Here is a 17338-nt window from a genome sequence, read left to right as displayed (position 1 = left end):
AGGAGAGTACAGTCACGGAGACCAAGGGAAAATAGTTTTATGAGGAGGAGGGGGTGGTCAGCTGTATCAAAGGCAGCAGAGGGGTCAAAGAGTAAGAGTATGGAAAAGTGACCATTGGTTTTAGCTGTTAACCATTTGTGAGTTTTAGGAAAGCAGTTTCTGTGGAGTAGTGTGGGCGAAATCCAGACTGAAGGGGATCAAGAAGATTATTTTCAATAAGGTGGGGGCTCTGCCAATTGTAGATTAGATGTTCAAGGAGTTTGGAGGAAAAGGGAGTAAGAAGATTGGTCTTAGGTTGTTAAGATTGGTGGGGTCCAGTGAGTCCTTTTTAGGTATGGGGGATGACTAGTGCATGTTTTAAAGGGTTGGGGAAGATGCCAGTAGAGAGAGAGAGAGATTGAAGATATGAGTTAAATATTGTAGGATAGAGCCAGAGGGTGACTGCGAGGGTACAGGGGGCAGGTGGTTAGGTGGGCGTTAGAAAAAGGTTTAGTGACTTCCTCTATAGTAGCTGGGTTAAACAAGGGAAGTATTGATTGTGCAGTTGGACAAGGAATGTAAGGTGAGGGAGATATCTGTAAAGTGGAAATCTCGTTACAAATTGTATCAATCTTATTTTTGAAGTGATTATCAAACTCCTGTGTAGTGAGTAAGTTAGTGGGTGGAGGTATTGAAGAACGACGTAGAGAACTAAAGGTAGAAAAGAGTTGACGGCTACTGCATGAGAGGGTGGTAATGAGAGTGATAAAATAGGTCTGTTTGGCAGTGTGGAGGCAAGAATTGTATTTTTGGAGGGCAGTTTTATATTGGTTAAAGGCTTTCTGGGACTCTTATTCCACAGACAGTAAAGAACGTAGCTACGTTTTTTTAGGCTTTGGTATTGTCTGTTTTCCCGGGTTTTAGGGGTCTGGGCCTGGTTCTGTGTGTCGTGAGGGGGCCACTGTGTCCAGGGTGGATGACAGTAAACTGTTGTATCCAGAAGTGGCCAGGTTGGGGCAGTACAGGGCTGAGATCTTGCCATAGAGACGATCTGTTGCAGAAAAAAGAAGAGAAGGGTTAGGATGGCGAAGGTTTCTACGAATAACTGTTAGGTAGTTGGAAAGCAAGGTGGAGGAAGACAAGGAGAGAGTGATGCTAATAAGGTGGTGATCAGAGAGAAGAAAAGGAGTGTTGGAGGGGTTGCAGGGAGTGCATAGGTAGGAGAATACAAGATCAAGGCAGTTGTCATAACAGTGAGTTGAAGCATGTGTCCATTGTTTTAGGTCAAAAGAAGAGGTTAGATTAAGAAGTTTAAAAGTAGCAGGGGTGTTAGGATTAAAGGGGATGTTGAAGTTGCTCAGAATGATTATGGGAATTTTAGAACAGAGAAAGTAGGGTAGTCAGGCAGAGAATTCATCAAGAAAGCTTGATACTGATCCAGGGGGCCCAAAGATCACAGCCATTCTCAAAGAAAGTGGAAAGAATAGACGAATACAGTGAGCTTTAAATAGGGAGAGGGATAGAGAGGGAGGGGAATGAAGGACCTGAAAAGTGCTTTGAGGGGATAGGAGAATTCCAACTCCACCTCCCACTAGGCCTGGGAGAGTGAGTCCAGAGGATGCCACCATGGGAGAGGGAAGCAGGAGAGGAGGAGTCAGATTCTTTAAGCCAGGTCTCAGTAATTGCCAGAAGATTAAAGGAGTTTGTGATAAAAAGGTCATGGACAGAGGTGAGTTTGTTACAGACAGAGAGGGCATTCCAGAGGGCACAGGAAAGGGGAGGCTGGTTATAGAAAGAAGAGGAATAGGTAAATGATGGTGGTCCAGGATTTGTGGAAATATCTCCAGATGTTAGGAAAAGCAGAAGGGTGAGAGAGGTAATATGGTAATATGGGAGAGGTAATATGGGAGAATGACTTACATGGGGGTGGGCACGTCCCAGTGTCCCCATCCATCGTCTCTCTTCAGCTGAGGGAGAGACAACACCCCGGGAGATGCTGCACCTTGAACCGCTTTTTTTTTTTTGCTATACCTGAAAAAAAACTACAAACTTTCTCATCTTGAGGAACTCCTTTTTTGGATTCTACCAGTACAGCTAACCTATATGATTTAGCCTACGCAGCCTTAGCTCCTGATGTGACTTAGAAACCTGGGGAAAACCTTTAACACATGGACCAGACAAAAGAAAGATACATGGTGACTTATCCTTGAAAAAGGCTAATACCTATACAGCCGAAACGCATAGGAAAATCTCCTGGACATTTTCCTCTGAACAAAGTTCCAAGCCAGAAATACACGCATGGAACAACAGAGACAAATGTTCCTCAAAAGTCACTATTTTTCACTTTGTCACCTACCGCTGTTTTCAGTCACAGCAGGAGTCGGGCCAGGGGAGGAGCGGCGGCGATCGCCGCTGCTCTTCCCCGATCGTCGGGGAATCGAGTGTGGAGATCCGCCCGCTTGTGTAAACAGAGCGGGCGGATCTCCTAAGTGACAGGCAGGGACAGATAGCATGGTTCAGCATAGCTGAACATGCGATCTGTCCCTGACTCACTCAGTCACCTCCCCCCACACGTTAGTAAGCACCAGGCATACATTAACCCCTCCCTCTCCAATAAAAAAAACCCCTTCCCTGCCAGTGTCATTTTTACAGTAACAGTGCATATAATTAGCACTGATTACTGCAGTAATGTCACTGGTACCCCCAAAAAGTGTCAAAAATGTCAGTCAAGGGTCCGATCTGTCCGCCGCAATGTCGCATTCCCGCAAAAAAAATCGCAGATCGCCACCATTACTTGTTAAAAAAAAAAAAAAAAAAATTACAGAAATCTTTCCCTTAGTTAGTAAACGCAATAACTTTTGCGCAAACCAATCGAAATACGCTTATTGTGATTTTTTTAACCAAACATAGGTAGCAGAAAACAAATTGGCCAAAAATGTAAAAAAAATTTGATTTTTACATTTTTTTGGGGGGGAATTTCATAAAAAAAAATGTTAAAAATATTGTTATTTTTTCAAAATAAACGTTTTTTTTTTGTTTATAGCGCAAAAAGTAAAAATTGCACAGGTGATCAAATACCACCAAAAGAAAGCTCTGTTTGTTGGAAAAAAAGGACGTAAACTTCGTTTGGGTACGGTGTCGCACGACCGCGCAATTGTCAGTTAAAGTCATGCAGTGCCCAATTGCAAAATAGGCCCTGGTCAGGAAGGGGGTAAAATCTTCCGGGGCTTAAAGCGTTAAAAATACGCTCATTGAGAATTTTTTTTGTCAAAGACTTGTAGCTAAATACATTTTGGCCTAAATATATGACAAAAATGTAATATATTGGATATTTTTTAACTGTCAAATTAGAAAAATATTGTTATTTTTTTCAAAATTGTCGCTTTTTTTCATTAATATCGCAAAAAATGAAAAGTGCAGAGGTGATCAAATACCACCATAAGAAAGCTCTGTTTGTGGGAAAAAAAGGACGTAAATTCCGTTTGGGTACGGCATTGCATGACCGCGCAATTGTCAGTTAAAGTCGCACAGTGCCAAGTTGCAAAAAGTGTCCTGGGAGTAAAGCATGAAAATCCTCCGGTCCTAAAGTGGTTAAGCCCCAGGGATGCTTCGGGGTTTGTAGCTTGGATGGAATCTGCTAATGCTGCTACCATTCTTATGACATATGGCTTTGCATGGTGTGCAGTGACTGAGACATTTCCAATGCTCTTACTTTGTGCTACCTAAATTACACTCTTGGTAGCTAATACACTGTTGGTATTTGAACCCAGGATCCCAGTTTATAAATGTTGCCACCCACGGCCAATGAAAATTATTTTTTTTACTGTTTTAATTTATGATTTGTATTAATGCATCATTTTACGTTCCAGTGTTTTTCCATTTGAGGAACATCTAAACCAGACGTATGATATCATGAAGTGAGTGGGGTAAAGATGGATATTCCTTTTTATTAAATTTCTTTATGTTTCCTTTATTAGGTTCAGCAGTCTTAGGGACAGTAGGACATCATTTATCACCATGGTGAAGGAGTATGACTCTTCTTTCATCCTCCTACCAGCTTTCTCATTTACTGGGTTCACAGAGGCCTCCTTTCGGACGCTCTACACCATCGAAGACCTTGACTTGAAGAGCAAAGTTTTCTTTTTCAACCCAGCCTACCTCCGGAAACTGAATGACCACTGGAAACTTGAAGGACTTAGGTTTCGTCGACTGTCTCCTGGCTTTGTGATGGTGAGCGCGGCGGCTGAAATTTGTAAAAAAGTGACGCTCTACGGATTCTGGCCCTATTCTGAGGACCTGGATGGAATTTGGATCCCCTATCACTACTTTGACAATAATCACGTGAAACCTGATTTTCACTCTTTGCCCAACGAATTCTATCGGTACCTTCAAATGCATGCGCAAGGGTCTCTGCGTCTGCACCTGGGACACTGCTAATTTTTTGGTAATAAAACCGAATAACGTGTTAAACTTATTCACAGCCTTAATGTTTTTAAAAGGTTTCCTTTCGGACGCTCTACACCATCGAAGACCTTGACTTGAAGAGCAAAGTTTTCTTTTTCAACCCAGCCTACCTCCGGAAACTGAATGACCACTGGAAACTTGCAGGACTTAGGTTTCGTCGACTGTCTCCTGGCTTTGTGATGGTGAGCGTGGCGGCTGAAATTTGTAAAAAAGTGACGCTCTACGGATTCTGGCCCTATTCTATGGACCTGGATGGAATTTGGATCCCCCATCACTACTTTGACAAAAATCGTGTGAAACCTGATTTTCACTCCTTGCCTGACGAATTTTATCGGTACCTTCAAATGCATGTGCAAGGGTCTCTGCGTCTGCACCTGGGACACTGCTAATTTATTTTTGGTAATAGAACCGAATAACTTGTTAAACTTATTCACAGCCTTAATGTTTTTAAAAGGCTTCAGTCAAGTCCATACTTTTCCATCTTTTCTTGAGGCTGTCCAAATTACATTCCTGCATGAAGGGCTGGAAGAAAGACTGGGGGGGGGGGGGGGCAAGACTAAAAATGTTAAATGCATGAAGGGTGCGAATAAGGATTCGGAGGTTCAGGAGAGCAGCATTTTAATCAAGAACATGGAGGCATGACCTCAAACTAGCAGAAGCAAAGTTCAAAACTAACCTTAGAATGTATTAGTAGTTGATGCCTAGAACAGACTTCCAGCAACAGTATGGAAATTTAAAAGGGAAGTATCGCCAAGGTTTTTTTTGGCCATTTTTCTCTTCTGGGTCACAGGAGTGCAATTGACTAAAATTCAGCCAACAGCAGGCCAAAAGGTCACTGTCGGCTGATGTCAAAGAGCGGGTCCAGACTCTACCGGTCCAGACTTTAAGGTTGGGATCCATCCAGATGCCTAACTAGCAGCTAGCTCAGCCTCTCAGCAAGCCACTAAGAACCTAAGCCAGCCGCTCCCGCACCCTCCACAACCCAGTGCTCCAGTGAGCACTGGAAGGGCAGAGTAGAGAGTGGTGACTGACAGTCTGCGCTCTCTGCTCAGTAAGGACTGAGAAATGAGTAACCAGCAGTCATGTGATCGGTCAGTTTGACTGTGATCAAAAGTCATGTGATCAGTCAGTTTGACTGCGATCAAAAGTCACATGATCGGTCAGTTGGACTGCGATCAAAAGTCACGTGATCGGTCAGAGCCGGTGGGGGGCAGCTGCAGCCTCAGACCAATGCTGCAGCCATATAGGTGAGCGTACCAATTTGTCTTTTTCTTATCCTGTTCCATTTATGTTAAGTTAAAAAAAACAATTTATCGGAAAAAAGATCAGAACTTATTAGCGTTAAATGTTTTAAAGTACTAAAGAGGACATATGGTTTTATATATAGTTTCTTTATTTATTATGGGATGTTACTCTGAAAAAAAAAGCTAAAGATTTTGTAGGTAAAAATATATTTTTTTCCAGGCTTGACTACGTTTTTTTTTTTTTTTTTTAACAGTTAACAGAGCACAATAGCTCAAGGTTAAATGTACATGTGCAAGCTAATATTTTGAAGCAGTGAGTCTAAACTTGCAGTGACTCGCCCTCTCTTAAGATGACTCTATGGGGCAGTGATGGTGAACCTTGGCACCCCAGATGTTTTTTTTTTGGGGGGGGGGGCTGTTGGGAGCAGGTACCTTGTTTTAGCAGCTACCCACTCCCACTCTGACCACCTAAGATGACTCTACAGGGCAGTGATGGTGAACCTCGGCACCCCAGATGTTTTTTGGGGAGGGGGGTTTGGAGCAGGTTCCTTGTTTTAGCAGCTACTCACTCCCACTCTGACCACCTAGGCCACCTAAGATGACTGTATAGGGCAGCGATGGTGAACCTTGGCACCCCAGATGTTTTTTTTTTTTGGGGGGGGGGCTGTTGGGAGCAGGTATCTTGTTTTAGCAGCTACCCGCTCCCACTCCCACTCTGACCACCTAGGCCACCTAAGATGACTCTTTAGGGCAGTGATGGTGAACCTTGGCACCCAAGATGTTTTTTTTTGGGGGGGGGGGGGGGTTGGGATTGGGAAAAGGTACCTTGTTTTAGCAGTTACCCACTCCCACTCCCACTCTGACCACCTTGGCCACCTAAGATGACTCTATAGCAGTGGTGTATTTTGGCTTTGTGCTGCCCTAGGCAAAACTAAAATTGGGCGCCCCCCTCCCCCTCCTATGTAAATTTGCTCCACTCCTTCCTTTTATACGAATGTGACTCCCTCCAGAATTGTAGGACAACAAGTCCCAGCATGAACCCCTGAGATCTCACGAGAGGCTGGGAGAGAGAGAGGGGGTGAGTGAGGGAGGGAGAGAGAGAGGGGGTAAGAAGAGAGAGGGGGGGGTAAGAAGAGAGAGAGAGGGGGTATGAAGAGAGAGAGAGGGGGTATGAAGAGAGAGAGAGGGGGGATGAAGAGAGAGAGAGGGGGGATGAAGAGAGAGAGGGGGGATGAAGAGAGAGAGAGAGGGGGGATGAAGAGAGAGAGAGGAGGGGGTGAAGAGAGAGAGAGAGAGGGGGGATGAAGAGAGAGAGAGAGGGGGGATGAAGAGAGAGAGAGGGGGGGTGAAGAGAGAGAGAGAGAGGGGGGATGAAGAGAGAGAGAGGGGGGATGAAGAGAGAGAGAGGGGGGATGAAGAGAGAGAGAGAGGGGGGGTATGAAGAGAGAGAGAGAGAGAGAGGGGGTATGAAGAGAGAGAGAGAGAGAGAGAGGGGGGATGAAGAGAGAGAGAGGGGGGTGAAGAGAGAGAGAGAGGGGGTGAAGAGAGAGAGAGAGGGGGGATGAAGAGAGAGAGAGAGGGGGGATGAAGAGAGAGAGGGGGGATGAAGAGAGAGAGAGAGAGGGGTGATGAAGAGAGAGGGTGGGGTATGAAGAGAGAGAGGGAAAGAGGGGGGATGAGAGAGAGGGGGGTGAGAGAGAGAGAGGGGGGATAAAGAGAGGGGGGGTAAAGGAAGAGAGAGAAAGAGGAGGGAATGAGAGAGAGAGAGGGGGGGAGAGAGAGAGATGGGGTGAGAGAGAGAAAGGGGGGGTGCGAGAGAGAGAGGGGGTGAGAGAGCAAGAGAGAGGGGGATGAGGGAGAGATAAGGGGAGGAGGGAGAGAGGGGGGGGTGCGAGAGGCGGCTCTAGCAACCAGTTGCCAATAGAGTCTCCAGGGGAGGAGGGGTGGCTTTTTTGATGCCCCCCTGCAAAGTGCCACCCTAGGCCTGGGCCTTGTTGTCCTAGGCCAATATACAGCACTGCTCTATAGGGCAGTGATGGTGAACCTTGGCACACTAGATGTTTTGGAACTACATTTCCCATGATGCTCAACTACACTTCAGAGTGCATGAGCATCATGGGAAATGTAGTTCCAAAACATCTGGGGTGCCAAGGTTCCCCATCACTGCTATAGGGCGTTTCAATCAGAGAGAGAGTGTCTGAAAGAAACATGCTCTGTTCTACTTTCTCTTTACAAATCCCATAGTGCTCTGTGAATATTGAGTCATGGTTACACTCTTTAGTAAATCTGCATGTTTGTTTAAAGACAAATAAATATATAAATCTTTTTTTTTTTTAACACATGCAAAACATCTGGTTTAAAAAGTTAAATTAAGAAAAAAACAAATATAATTGACCAAAAATCATGCTTAGTTATTTTTTAAATTAACAAATTAGTACACAGAGTGGCCCCAATCCTCTTCTTATGGGGTCCAAAAGGTTTACCCTCCCAATGACCAGGCCATTTTTTTGCGATTCAGCACTGCTTTACGTCGTACGACGCTGTACCCGAATAAAGTTGATGTACTTTTTTTTCCGCAAATAGAGATATTTTTTGGTGATATTTGATCACCTCTGCGGTATTTATTTTTTGCGCTATAAAAAAAAAAAAAAAAGATTGACATCTTTGAAAACAAAAAAAAATATTTTTAACTTTCTGAGGACCGGTGCCCAGAACTGGATGGAATACTCCAGATGTGGCCGGACCAGAGTCTTGTAAAGTGGGAGAATAATCTCTTTATTTCTGGAGTGAATCCCCTTTTTTATACATCCCGGTATTCTGTTGGCTTTGCTTTTAGTATAATTCGCAAATACTGAGATTGTACTCGATATCCCCTCCTCTTGGTCGTTTATGAATAAATTAAACAGGATTGGTCCCAGGACAGAACCCTGGGGGACCCCACTTTCCAAACCCGACCAATCCGAGTACTCCCCATTAATCACCACCCTCTGGACTCTCCCCTGGAGCCAGTTCTCTATCCAGGTACTCACCTTATGGTCCATACCTACCTTCCTTAGTTTGTACAGTAAGCGTTTGTGGGGAACGGTGTCAAAGGCCTTTGCAAAGTCCAGATACACCACATCCACAGGCTTCCCTTTATCCAGATACACCACATCCATAGGCCTTCCTTTATCCAGATACACCACATCCACAGGCTTTCCTTTATCCAGATACACCACATCTACAGGCCTTCCTTTATCCAGATACACCACATCCACAGGCCTTCCTTTATCCAGATACACCACATCCACAGGCTTTCCTTTATCCAGATACACCACATCCACAGGCTTTCCTTTATCCAGATACACCACATCCATAGGCCTTCCTTTATCCAGATACACCACATCCACAGGCTTTCCTTTATCCAGATACACCACATCTACAGGCCTTCCTTTATCCAGATACACCACATCCACAGGCCTTCCTTTATCCAGATACACCACATCCACAGGCTTTCCTTTATCCAGATACACCACATCCACAGGCTTTCCTTTATCCAGATACACCACATCCACAGGCCTTCCTTTATCCAGATACACCACATCTAAATGCCTTCCTTTATCCAGATATACCACATCTACAGCTCCTTCCTTTATCTAGATACACCACATCTACAGTCCTTCCTTTATCGAGATACACCACATCCACAGGCCTTCCTTTATCCAGATACACCACATCTACAGGCCTTCCTTTATCCAGATACACCACATCCACAGGCCTTCCTTTATCCAGATACACCACATCCACAGGCTTTCCTTTATCCAGATACACCACATCCACAGGCTTTCCTTTATCCAGATACACCACATCCACAGGCTTTCCTTTATCCAGATACACCACATCCACAGGCCTTCCTTTATCCAGATACACCACATCTACAGCTCCTTCCTTTATCTAGATACACCACATCTACAGTCCTTCCTTTATCGAGATACACCACATCTACAGCTCCTTTCTTTATCCAGATACACCATATCCACAGGCCTTCCGTTATCTAGATACACCACATCCACAGTCCTTCCTTTATCCAGATACACCACATCTACAGCTCCTTTCTTTATCCAGATACACCATATCCACAGGCCTTCCGTTATCTAGATACACCACATCCACAGTCCTTCCTTTATCCAGAGTCACCATATCTACAGTCCTTCCTTTATCCAGATACACCACATCTACAGGCCTTCCTTTATCTAGATACACCACATCTACAGGCATTCCTTTATCCAGATACACCACATCTACAGGCCTTCCTTTATCTAGATACACCATATCTACAGGCCTTCCTTTATCTAGATATACCACATCTACAGGCCTTCCTTTATCTAGATACACCACATCTACAGGCATTCCTTTATCCAGATACACCACATCTACAGGCCTTCCTTTATCTAGATACACCATATCTACAGGCCTTCCTTTATCTAGATATACCACATCTACAGTCCTTCCTTTATCCAGATACACCACATCTACAGGCATTCCTTTATCCAGATACACCACATCTACAGGCCTTCCTTTATCTAGATACACCATATCTACAGGCCTTCCTTTATCTAGATATACCACATCTACAGTCCTTCCTTTATCCAGATACACCACATCCACAGGCCTTCCTTTATCCAGATACACCACATCCACAGGCTTTCCTTTATCCAGATACACCACATCCACAGGCTTTCCTTTATCCAGATACACCACATCTACAGGCCTTCCTTTATCCAGATACACCACATCCACAGGCTTTCCTTTATCCAGATACACCACATCCACAGGCCTTCCTTTATCCAGATACACCACATCTAAATGCCTTCCTTTATCCAGATATACCACATCTACAGCTCCTTCCTTTATCTAGATACACCACATCTACAGTCCTTCCTTTATCGAGATACACCACATCCACAGGCCTTCCTTTATCCAGATACACCACATCCACAGGTCTTCCTTTATCCAGATACACCACATCTACAGCTCCTTTCTTTATCCAGATACACCATATCCACAGGCCTTCCTTTATCTAGATACACCACATCCACAGTCCTTCCTTTATCCAGAGTCACCATATCTACAGTCCTTCCTTTATCCAGATACACCACATCTACAGACCTTCCTTTATCTAGATATACCACATCTACAGTCCTTCCTTTATCCAGATACACCACATCTACAGGCCTTCCTTTATCTAGATACACCATATCTACAGGCCTTCCTTTATCTAGATATACCACATCTACAGTCCTTCCTTTATCCAGATACACCACATCCACAGGCCTTCCTTTATCCAGATACACCACATCCACAGGCTTTCCTTTATCCAGATACACCACATCCACAGGCTTTCCTTTATCCAGATACACCACATCTACAGGCCTTCCTTTATCCAGATACACCACATCCACAGGCTTTCCCTTATCCAGATACACCACATCCACAGGCCTTCCTTTATCCAGATACACCACATCTAAATGCCTTCCTTTATCCAGATATACCACATCTACAGCTCCTTCCTTTATCTAGATACACCACATCTACAGTCCTTCCTTTATCGAGATACACCACATCCACAGGCCTTCCTTTATCCAGATACACCACATCCACAGGTCTTCCTTTATCCAGATACACCACATCTACAGCTCCTTTCTTTATCCAGATACACCATATCCACAGGCCTTCCTTTATCTAGATACACCACATCCACAGTCCTTCCTTTATCCAGAGTCACCATATCTACAGTCCTTCCTTTATCCAGATACACCACATCTACAGACCTTCCTTTATCTAGATATACCACATCTACAGTCCTTCCTTTATCCAGATACACCACATCTACAGGCCTTCCTTTATCTAGATACACCACATCTACAGGCATTCCTTTATCCAGATACACCACATCTACAGGCCTTCCTTTATCTAGATACACCATATCTACAGGCCTTCCTTTATCTAGATATACCACATCTACAGTCCTTCCTTTATCCAGATACACCACATCTACAGGCCTTCCTTTATCCAGATACACCACATCTACAGCTCCTTTCTTTATCCATATACACCATATCCAGAGGCCTTCCTTTATCTAGATACACCACACCCACAGGCCTTCCTTTATCTAGATACACCACATCTACAGTCCTTCCTTTATCTAGACACACCACATCTACAGTCCTTCCTTTATCCAGAGTCACCATATCTACAGTCCTTCTTTTATCCATATACACCATATCCAGAGGCCTTCCTTTATCTAGATACACCACACCCACAGGCCTTCCTTTATCTAGATACACCACATCTACAGGCATTCCTTTATCCAGATACACCACATCTACAGGCCTTCCTTTATCTAGATACACCATATCTACAGGCCTTCCTTTATCTAGATATACCACATCTACAGGCCTTCCTTTATCTAGATACACCACATCTACAGGCATTCCTTTATCCAGATACACCACATCTACAGGCCTTCCTTTATCTAGATACACCATATCTACAGGCCTTCCTTTATCTAGATATACCACATCTACAGTCCTTCCTTTATCCAGATACACCACATCTACAGGCATTCCTTTATCCAGATACACCACATCTACAGGCCTTCCTTTATCTAGATACACCATATCTACAGGCCTTCCTTTATCTAGATATACCACATCTACAGTCCTTCCTTTATCCAGATACACCACATCCACAGGCCTTCCTTTATCCAGATACACCACATCCACAGGCTTTCCTTTATCCAGATACACCACATCCACAGGCTTTCCTTTATCCAGATACACCACATCTACAGGCCTTCCTTTATCCAGATACACCACATCCACAGGCTTTCCTTTATCCAGATACACCACATCCACAGGCCTTCCTTTATCCAGATACACCACATCTAAATGCCTTCCTTTATCCAGATATACCACATCTACAGCTCCTTCCTTTATCTAGATACACCACATCTACAGTCCTTCCTTTATCGAGATACACCACATCCACAGGCCTTCCTTTATCCAGATACACCACATCCACAGGTCTTCCTTTATCCAGATACACCACATCTACAGCTCCTTTCTTTATCCAGATACACCATATCCACAGGCCTTCCTTTATCTAGATACACCACATCCACAGTCCTTCCTTTATCCAGAGTCACCATATCTACAGTCCTTCCTTTATCCAGATACACCACATCTACAGACCTTCCTTTATCTAGATATACCACATCTACAGTCCTTCCTTTATCCAGATACACCACATCTACAGGCCTTCCTTTATCTAGATACACCATATCTACAGGCCTTCCTTTATCTAGATATACCACATCTACAGTCCTTCCTTTATCCAGATACACCACATCCACAGGCCTTCCTTTATCCAGATACACCACATCCACAGGCTTTCCTTTATCCAGATACACCACATCCACAGGCTTTCCTTTATCCAGATACACCACATCTACAGGCCTTCCTTTATCCAGATACACCACATCCACAGGCTTTCCCTTATCCAGATACACCACATCCACAGGCCTTCCTTTATCCAGATACACCACATCTAAATGCCTTCCTTTATCCAGATATACCACATCTACAGCTCCTTCCTTTATCTAGATACACCACATCTACAGTCCTTCCTTTATCGAGATACACCACATCCACAGGCCTTCCTTTATCCAGATACACCACATCCACAGGTCTTCCTTTATCCAGATACACCACATCTACAGCTCCTTTCTTTATCCAGATACACCATATCCACAGGCCTTCCTTTATCTAGATACACCACATCCACAGTCCTTCCTTTATCCAGAGTCACCATATCTACAGTCCTTCCTTTATCCAGATACACCACATCTACAGACCTTCCTTTATCTAGATATACCACATCTACAGTCCTTCCTTTATCCAGATACACCACATCTACAGGCCTTCCTTTATCTAGATACACCACATCTACAGGCATTCCTTTATCCAGATACACCACATCTACAGGCCTTCCTTTATCTAGATACACCATATCTACAGGCCTTCCTTTATCTAGATATACCACATCTACAGTCCTTCCTTTATCCAGATACACCACATCTACAGGCCTTCCTTTATCCAGATACACCACATCTACAGCTCCTTTCTTTATCCATATACACCATATCCAGAGGCCTTCCTTTATCTAGATACACCACACCCACAGGCCTTCCTTTATCTAGATACACCACATCTACAGTCCTTCCTTTATCTAGACACACCACATCTACAGTCCTTCCTTTATCCAGAGTCACCATATCTACAGTCCTTCTTTTATCCAGATACACCACATCTACAGGCCTTCCTTTATCTAGATACAGCACAACCACAGGCCTTCCTTTATCCAGATACACCACATCTACAGCTCCTTTCTTTATCCAGATACACCATATCCACAGGCCTTCCTTTATCTAGATACACCACATCCACAGTCCTTCCTTTATCCAGAGTCACCATATCTACAGGCCTTCCTTTATCCAGATACACCACATCTACAGGCCTTCCTTTATCTAGATACACCACATCCACAGGCCTTCCTTTACCCAGATACACCACATCCACAGGCCTTCCTTTATCTGGATACACCACATCTACAGGCCTTCCTTTATCTAGATACACCACATCCACATGCCTTCCTTTATCTAGATACACCATATCTACAGCTCCTTTCTTTATCCAGATACACCACATCCACAGTCCTTCCTTTATCGAGATACACCACATCCACAGGCCTTCCTTTATCCAGATACACCACATCCACAGGCCTTCCTTTATCCAGATACACCACATCTACAGCTCCTTTCTTTATCCAGATACACCATATCCACAGGCCTTCCTTTATCTAGATACACCACATCCACAGTCCTTCCTTTATCCAGAGTCACCATATCTACAGTCCTTCCTTTATCCAGATACACCACATCTACAGGCCTTCCTTTATCTAGATACACCACATCTACAGACCTTCCTTTATCTAGATATACCACATCTACAGTCCTTCCTTTATCCAGATACACCACATCTACAGGCCTTCCTTTATCTAGATACACCACATCTACAGGCATTCCTTTATCCAGATACATCACATCTACAGGCCTTCCTTTATCTAGATACACCATATCTACAGGCCTTCCTTTATCTAGATATACCACATCTACAGTCCTTCCTTTATCCAGATACACCACATCTACAGGCATTCCTTTATCCAGATACACCACATCTACAGGCCTTCCTTTATCTAGATACACCACATCTACAGGCCTTCCTTTATCTAGATATACCACATCTACAGTCCTTCCTTTATCCAGATACACCACATCTACAGGCCTTCCTTTATCCAGATACACCACATCTACAGCTCCTTTCTTTATCCATATACACCATATCCAGAGGCCTTCCTTTATCTAGATACACCACACCCACAGGCCTTCCTTTATCTAGATACACCACATCTACAGTCCTTCCTTTATCTAGACACACCACATCTACAGTCCTTCCTTTATCCAGAGTCACCATATCTACAGTCCTTCTTTTATCCAGATACACCACATCTACAGGCCTTCCTTTATCTAGATACACCACATCCACAGGCCTTCCTTTATCCAGATACACCACATCTACAGCTCCTTTCTTTATCCAGATACACCATATCCACAGGCCTTCCTTTATCTAGATACACCACATCCACAGTCCTTCCTTTATCCAGAGTCACCATATCTACAGGCCTTCCTTTATCCAGATACACCACATCTACAGGCCTTCCTTTATCTAGATACACCACATCCACAGGCCTTCCTTTACCCAGATACACCACATCCACAGGCCTTCCTTTATCTGGATACACCACATCTACAGGCCTTCCTTTATCTAGATACACCACATCCACATGCCTTCCTTTATCTAGATACACCATATCTACAGCTCCTTTCTTTATCCAGATACACCACATCCACAGTCCTTCCTTTATCGAGATACACCACATCCACAGGCCTTCCTTTATCCAGATACACCACATCCACAGGCCTTCCTTTATCCAGATACACCACATCTACAGCTCCTTTCTTTATCCAGATACACCATATCCACAGGCCTTCCTTTATCTAGATACACCACATCCACAGTCCTTCCTTTATCCAGAGTCACCATATCTACAGTCCTTCCTTTATCCAGATACACCACATCTACAGGCCTTCCTTTATCTAGATACACCACATCTACAGACCTTCCTTTATCTAGATATACCACATCTACAGTCCTTCCTTTATCCAGATACACCACATCTACAGGCCTTCCTTTATCTAGATACACCACATCTACAGGCATTCCTTTATCCAGATACACCACATCTACAGGCCTTCCTTTATCTAGATACACCATATCTACAGGCCTTCCTTTATCTAGATATACCACATCTACAGTCCTTCCTTTATCCAGATACACCACATCTACAGGCATTCCTTTATCCAGATACACCACATCTACAGGCCTTCCTTTATCTAGATACACCATATCTACAGGCCTTCCTTTATCTAGATATACCACATCTACAGTCCTTCCTTTATCCAGATACACCACATCTACAGGCCTTCCTTTATCCAGATACACCACATCTACAGCTCCTTTCTTTATCCATATACACCATATCCAGAGGCCTTCCTTTATCTAGATACACCACACCCACAGGCCTTCCTTTATCTAGATACACCACATCTACAGTCCTTCCTTTATCTAGACACACCACATCTACAGTCCTTCCTTTATCCAGAGTCACCATATCTACAGTCCTTCTTTTATCCAGATACACCACATCTACAGGCCTTCCTTTATCTAGATACACCACATCCACAGGCCTTCCTTTATCCAGATACACCACATCTACAGCTCCTTTCTTTATCCAGATACACCATATCCACAGGCCTTCCTTTATCTAGATACACCACATCCACAGTCCTTCCTTTATCCAGAGTCACCATATCTACAGGCCTTCCTTTATCCAGATACACCACATCTACAGGCCTTCCTTTATCTAGATACACCACATCCACAGGCCTTCCTTTACCCAGATACACCACATCCACAGGCCTTCCTTTATCTGGATACACCACATCTACAGGCCTTCCTTTATCTAGATACACCACATCCACATGCCTTCCTTTATCTAGATACACCACATCCAGAGGCCTTCCTTTATCCAGATACACCACATCCACAGGCCTTCCTTTATCCAGATACACCACATCTACAGGCCTTCCTTTATCTGGATACACCACATCTACAGGCCTTCCTTTATCCAGATACACCACATCTACAGGCCTTCCTTTATCCAGATACACCAAATCTACAGGCTTTCCTTTATCCAGATACACCACATCCACAGGCCTTCCTTTATCCAGATACACCACATCTAAATGCCTTCCTTTATCCAGATATACCACATCTACAGCTCCTTCCTTTATCTAGATACACCACATCTACAGTCCTTCCTTTATCCAGATACACCACATCCACAGGCCTTCCTTTATCCAGATACACCACTTCTATAGCTCCTTTCTTTATCCAGATACACCATACCCACAGGCCTTCCTTTATCTAGAT

At 43.9% G+C, this 17338-nt stretch overlaps 1 protein-coding gene across 1 annotated transcript in view; it reads left to right on the top strand.

Moving 5' to 3' along the window:
• Positions 1 to 4416, top strand: part of LOC309554185 (alpha-2,8-sialyltransferase 8F-like) — a gene marked incomplete at both ends in the record, with an annotated part of 69244 nt that extends 64828 nt beyond the window's left edge. Inside the window, one exon of the mRNA XM_082255816.1 lies at positions 3957 to 4416. Coding sequence (XP_082111942.1) covers positions 3957 to 4416 — 460 coding nt within the window. The remainder of the gene's footprint in view (positions 1 to 3956) is intronic.
• Positions 4417 to 17338: the final 12922 nt, after the last annotated feature.

This window comes from Pelophylax lessonae (assembly GCF_965119305.1).
Source record: "Pelophylax lessonae genome assembly, chromosome: 4".
NCBI classification, from domain to species: domain Eukaryota; kingdom Metazoa; phylum Chordata; class Amphibia; order Anura; family Ranidae; genus Pelophylax; species Pelophylax lessonae.
Note: the sequence above shows the minus strand (reverse complement) of the source record. Positions and strands in the feature narration are given on the sequence as shown.